The sequence below is a fragment of the Notamacropus eugenii genome, chromosome 1 (assembly GCF_028372415.1).
Source record: "Notamacropus eugenii isolate mMacEug1 chromosome 1, mMacEug1.pri_v2, whole genome shotgun sequence".
Taxonomy (NCBI): domain Eukaryota; kingdom Metazoa; phylum Chordata; class Mammalia; order Diprotodontia; family Macropodidae; genus Notamacropus; species Notamacropus eugenii.
The window spans coordinates 474,383,136-474,389,135 of NC_092872.1; the positions used below are offsets into that span (position 1 = coordinate 474,383,136).

The 6,000-nt window shown below is 35.9% G+C and overlaps 1 protein-coding gene across 2 annotated transcripts in view; it reads left to right on the plus strand.

Moving 5' to 3' along the window:
* Nucleotides 1–2,936, plus strand: part of NUP93 (nucleoporin 93) — a 123,760-nt gene extending 120,824 nt beyond the window's left edge. For both annotated transcript variants that reach the window (XM_072632304.1, XM_072632303.1), the window contains one exon: nucleotides 2,710–2,936. In XM_072632304.1, coding sequence (XP_072488405.1) covers nucleotides 2,710–2,820 — 111 coding nt within the window. In that variant the 3' untranslated portion in view covers nucleotides 2,821–2,936. The remainder of the gene's footprint in view (nucleotides 1–2,709) is intronic.
* Nucleotides 2,937–6,000: the final 3,064 nt, after the last annotated feature.

A 6,000-nucleotide genomic window follows, 5' to 3' on the forward strand; every position in this document is an offset into this window, starting at 1 on the left:
GTCTGTGGGATGAATCTTTTCATTAATGTTGTTAACCATTTTATGCCCACTGAGAATCAACTGCTGGTTTTTTGGGTTTTTTTTAAAACAAAGCAAGGTCCTTCTTAAATTGAGAAAAAAGCTGCCCTGATTTTAAAAATAAGAAGTTTAGACCTCGTATCTCAGGCACTTAACATTTCAATGAAATGTAATTTCATTAAGGAGAATTTTCCTTCTCAATACAAATTGCAGCACCATAGTAAATAGTTCTTCAGAGCTGCAGTAACTAAAAATATTTGTCATTAATTGTCTCTTGTCAGTCCTTTCCCAATTTAGTAGAATATACAAGAACTTGGATTCCGTTAGCATAACCATTGAAGCACCTACCTATCATTACATCCACGTTATGACAAGGCATCAGAGTAGAACTTTGGCAGAGATATTGTCCCTAACCATAAAGCTAATTTGCAAACTTCCAGGTCACCTAAACAGGCTTCTGATGCTGATTTGTAAGGTTCTAGTTCATAGAAAGGAAACTACATCTGAAAACCAGTGGTAGAATAGTCTTAACTCTAATAACATTTCAAGCTGTTGTGGCTTATATTCTTATGTGAACAGGAGAATCAAGCCTATTTGTTTAAGCAAGAATGAAGTATTTGACAGAGTAAAACTTTAGGAAAGTATGGTAAGGCATTAGATTAGTTTATCCGTTTTTTTTTTCAACTTACTTTTGTACAAACGTTTCCTCATGCTGTGTAATATTCAAACCTGACTGGGACTGAACAAAATAATAGTAGACTTAACTTCTTTAAAAATCCTAACCATTTGTTTTCTAAAATGCTTGCTGTTTAATATTTCTGCATAGTATCAGATTTTCAGTTACAAAACATATAATTAATGATAGGAAATTTTTCATCTCTAAAAACACTGGGTACATTACCCAAAAACCCCGTCATTTAAATTTCAAGTCCATGGGGTCATAATGGATAAGGCTTTTCTGAAGTCATCTGCAGCCCTTTTCCTTTAAGCCAAGGTCAAAGGCAACAGGAGCTAAAAGTGTGGCTATGTCCTGTGTGTTTTATATCATATCCCAGCATTTGTTACCCACCTTGTCTACATCTTTATCCAAATCTAATTTTATGTTGATTTGAACTTAACATCATTCTTGGCCAACTTCCAGGAGATTTAAGAGATTATCCTAAAGACCCTTTTCTTAGGTGGATGAGCTTAAGAGTAGAAATACTTATAGGGAGGAGGAAATGTATATTAGTTAGCTACTAGATTTGCCCAAACCATTTTTTCACATCTGAAATGCATCATTTAAAAATCAGTTAAATTGACTGTAGCCCTAGGGCACTTTAAAAAAAAAAAGCCTAAACATATCCTCTTTACCACTACAAAAGATAGCTTTGAGGATGGTACTACCTACCCAGAAAGTGGCCATCTGAATTTAAAGTGAAAGTACTATCTAATAAGGTAATACATTTGCCAGATGCCAAATACATTTTGTATTGTGTTGAAACAGCTGGGGACACATTTCACTCCAACTTCAACTCTAGCCTAAATTATATCTTACAAATAGAGTGCATGTATTTTTAGTAAGCCTTTAAAGAACAAATAATGAACACTCTTTTGGCATCTTAAATTTTCTTGTTGGGGCAGCTTACCTTCAGTTACCTTCTCACCTCTCCATTCTCTCCACCACCCTCTACTTCAGTTTCAAGCAGAAGTATTTCTTCTTCCTCAGAGTTCATCAACTAATTGTAGTAAACATTCCATATCTGTAGGCTTTTAATTTTTTTTCAATGTCTTGTTACCATTCCATAATGGATATTTTTAGTGTCTTCCTTTCTATTCCAATTAATGTTTTTCTTTTCTGTTTCCATAGGTCTCTGAATCATTCATTCATTCATATGGGACATTTGCAGTTCACCCTAAACTTAATCCATTTGTTATTCTGTACAGAAGTTACCATCCTAAGTTTCTTTGTTCCATATTCTATACTTTACTTTTTATAGAGAGTAAGCATTGCCCTGTTTTTAATGGCTGATGGGTGCACTGACATTTAAATTAATAGAACAGTCTCATCTTCCCTGTAATATTTTCCTCAGAATATCATATAAACATCTGCTTTCTTCCGAAAAAGGAGACAGCAGCCTCTGCCCTGAGTGCCCTAAGAGGGTACTAAGCTAGGCCCTTTTAAAGGGGAGAGGAGGAACAGAAGGATAGAGAAAAGAGAATGCAAAGGAATAGAAAGGAAAAAGAGCCCAGACTTGTCTTTCTGGGATGGGATGGTAAAAAGCCATGAGAAATCACCTCATTTGTTACAGATAGTTTACATCCACTTTCGAAACTAAATGAAAATCCTATAGGAAGGAGATGAATAAAATTAATAGTAGATTTGACTAGAAGAGAGTTATTCTGTCATGTTAAAGCAATGGTGTATTTTAAGGATCATGGCTTGTTACTTTGTGAGTAGTTTGGGGCTTCCATCTTTTACAAATTTAGCTACTCCTGACTGCTAAATAATCCTTCTTTCAACTAAGAGAGCTAATCATCAACCCAGTTAAACTTTATTTACTGGACACCGGAATTGATAGCCATAAGCTAAGAACATAAATGCTATCCATGCTTAACCAGCTCAGAACATGGTGGTAGCTCTCTACAACACATTAATGCCATGTGTGAAAACTAACTCCTAGGGTTTTTTTCCCCCCCTCTTTCTCATAGCAACTCCGAAGTCAAGCACGAGCATTGATTACGTTTGCTGGGATGATCCCCTATAGGACATCAGGAGACACAAATGCAAGACTGGTGCAAATGGAGGTCCTTATGAATTGAGAGTATTCACATGTTGTTACTATTACATCAAAGGAATGGGTCCCATTCTTTTTTATTTTATTTTATCTTTTCTATTCTGTATTTTTGTCAACACAAATAAATTTCTTTGATTTGTATTTCCTTTTAAACATCCTTTTATTTTCATTGTTTTGTCTTTTTAAATTTTTTTAAGTTATTATTTGTGTCTTGTAGAAAACTCACTAGTAGTCCTAGGCCATTGAGAGAAAAGAAAATAGATTTTATTTGGGAAAGTTAAATGTATGAAAATTTACTCAAAATGAGCAAACAGTGTTTGGGAAAGCACTGTTATTAATATTGAATGTGCAGAGAATAGGACATATGACACTCATCAGCACTACTGATAGATAACAACTTATATTTATATAGTAAGTGCTTTGAAGAGTCCAAAACTACTTTACTCTCATTATCGCATCTCTTCAGCACCACAGCTCAATGAGGTAGGGAGGGGAGTGTGACCATTACTTTTTATAAATGAGGAAACGGAGACCAAGAGAAATTAAATTGCTGAATAAAAGTTGAGATCCTCTGTTTGGTCACAAATAGCTATAGAAAGGGAAAAGCAGAAAACAAGTCCTTAGAGTTGCAGGTGTCAAGTTGATTGTGATGGGATGAGGAAAAGCCCTTTGACCCTTGGTGGAAAGATTCAGGACTTTGAGATAAAGTGGAGTTTTGTTAACAAAGGGCATACTTTGGCTAAGCCACCTAATGTTTGTACTTCTGTATATACAGCCTAGAGATTCAAGAGCAACTGAAGACATGTTGTGAGGTCATCTGGGAATGAGGCTTTGTTGAGTTATAACTCATTTGCCTTTAAGACTCCTCCAAAAACATGTCACTGTAACTAAAGAAATGGCTAAAGAAGTCATCCTCATAATGCTTGTTAAGGGAATTAAATCCCATTCGTAGAGGATGGACCACATTGTCATAATTTACCCACTAATAATGTAAGGTGGTGACCTTGAAGTCCCCATGTGTAGGGGGAAATGTGCCTGCTTCTGTAATCAAATAGGAAACCTTTGGTACCTGACCAGTTCAGATCTTACCAGGATCCAGTCTGTAATAAACTATCTTCCTTAGTAAAAGACTAAAAGAGAAGAGAGGGGTCAAATTGATTATAGATCGTTGTTCAAAGGCCTAGAGATTGGATTTCAAGGCAAATGTTACACTCCTTTGATTTTCTTAAACCAGCCCTGATTGCCTATCTTCAAAGTGAAATCTGAATTAGAACCTAAAAACTTTCTCCAAGTTGAGCCTTCAGTGTTATCAAACTTATAGACATGCTGAAAGAATTAAGTGCCTGTTTACATGGAATGCTTTACAAAATGCATTTGACGTGGGCTTGACCCTCTTCATGTTCTAAGGTATGTTTTCAGATTGTAGAACAGTTACCTTGTGTCATGTTCAGTGATCCTTCATTTAAGTATGCAGTGCTCTAGGATGCATTGGTGGTATTCATGAGATCAGTGCCCAAAGTAGTCATTAGTTTGTATCACAGAATCAGAGATTTATACCTGTACAGGACCTTACAGGTATTAGAATCCAAAACCTTAATTTTACAGGTCAAAAAAGTGAGGCTCCAAGAGGTGTTGTGGATTTACTCGTGGTCACACAAGTGATCAACAGCAGACTGAGGGTTTGATTCCAAATCTTCTGACTCCCAAGTCCAGTGCTTTTGCCACTATACTAAGTTGATAACTCTTGTTTATTTAGCTCTTGAAAGTTTGTACAGAACTTCATGTACATTAACTCTTTTTGAGTTTCACACCAGTCCTGTGAGGTAAGTATTTTTGTTTCCGTTATATAGAGAAAGAATCAGGGTCAAAGAGATTAAATTATTTGCCCATGGACGTAGAAATATAACATGTCAGACATGGGATTTGAACTCAGTTTTTCCTGTTGCCAGGCTCTGAACCCAACTATGCCTCTAAGGCAAGGATTCTTAACCTTTGGTAGTTGAGTGAAGTCTATGGACTCCTCAAAATAATGTTTATAAATACACAGAGTAAAATATATAGGATTATGAAGGAAATAAATTATATTGAAATACAGTTAATCAAAATGTTTTTAAAACACAAGTTCAGAGATTGCAGCTCATAAACCCCTGCTCTAGTGTCTCTACCTTTCATTTGAGTAGAATTGTATTACATTCTGAATTTCTCAGTGACAAGACTCATAAGAGAATATGTACAGATAAACCAATAGCCTATTACTTTCAGCTTTATATATGTGTGTTATCATTGTACTTTTCCATTAAGCATTCAAATGTGTCTCTGCTTCATTAAATGTCTGATGTGACCTGCCATATTTTCTTTTAGCCACAACTTCATATCATCTGGGAGATGGCACATTTAATGCCAAGGTAGAAAAGAGAAAATGAGGTTTATGTTATCATCATTGTATTCTTGTCATAACACTGATGGATGAGGGTTTTTAAATGTATGACTTGTTTTCCAATGAAAACTCTGGAGGTCAGTTAAACTCTGGTTAACAAATTGGAGGCACTTGATAATTTGCAAAATTCATGGTAGAAATGTACATTTTATATCCAGCTCATGGAACTTCATTTTATAGCTCATGAACTAATCAGGGCATTTTCCTCCTGAGGATCCCTGAGAACCTATAATGTCACTTGTGCATTTTTAGGTATACACACTGATTTCCTGCCTCCTTACTTGTATTCCATTTTTTACTTGAGTATCAGTGCATGCAGCTAATTTGCAAAGCTCTAAAGCAGCCAACTTTCAATTCTCCCACACTAATTACTCACTTTCTAGATGATGAAGGCCCTTTGTTTTACCCCCTGGGCCACTTTTTCATCAGTTTTACTATTTAACATTCCCCCCCAGGGAGAAGTAGAACTGAGCTATTATTCTTACTTATTTAAAGCTCAGGTGAGAGGATTAAAGGGAAAAGATTACAATTGTACCCTGAAATGAAAGTTCAAGATATACTTTGTCTCATTTGTCCATACTACCTTTTGTTTCCTTCCTACTGTGGGTAAGTGAGAGTTGGCTGTAGTCCCAGGTGTCCACACAAAACAAAGCACTGTATTTATTTGTCAACCTGTGTATAATGCAGCTGTATTTGACATTCTACCAAATGTCCTGTGCCAAGGTCACTTGTATTAGAAATACTTCCTGTCCTGAGTTGACAACAGGT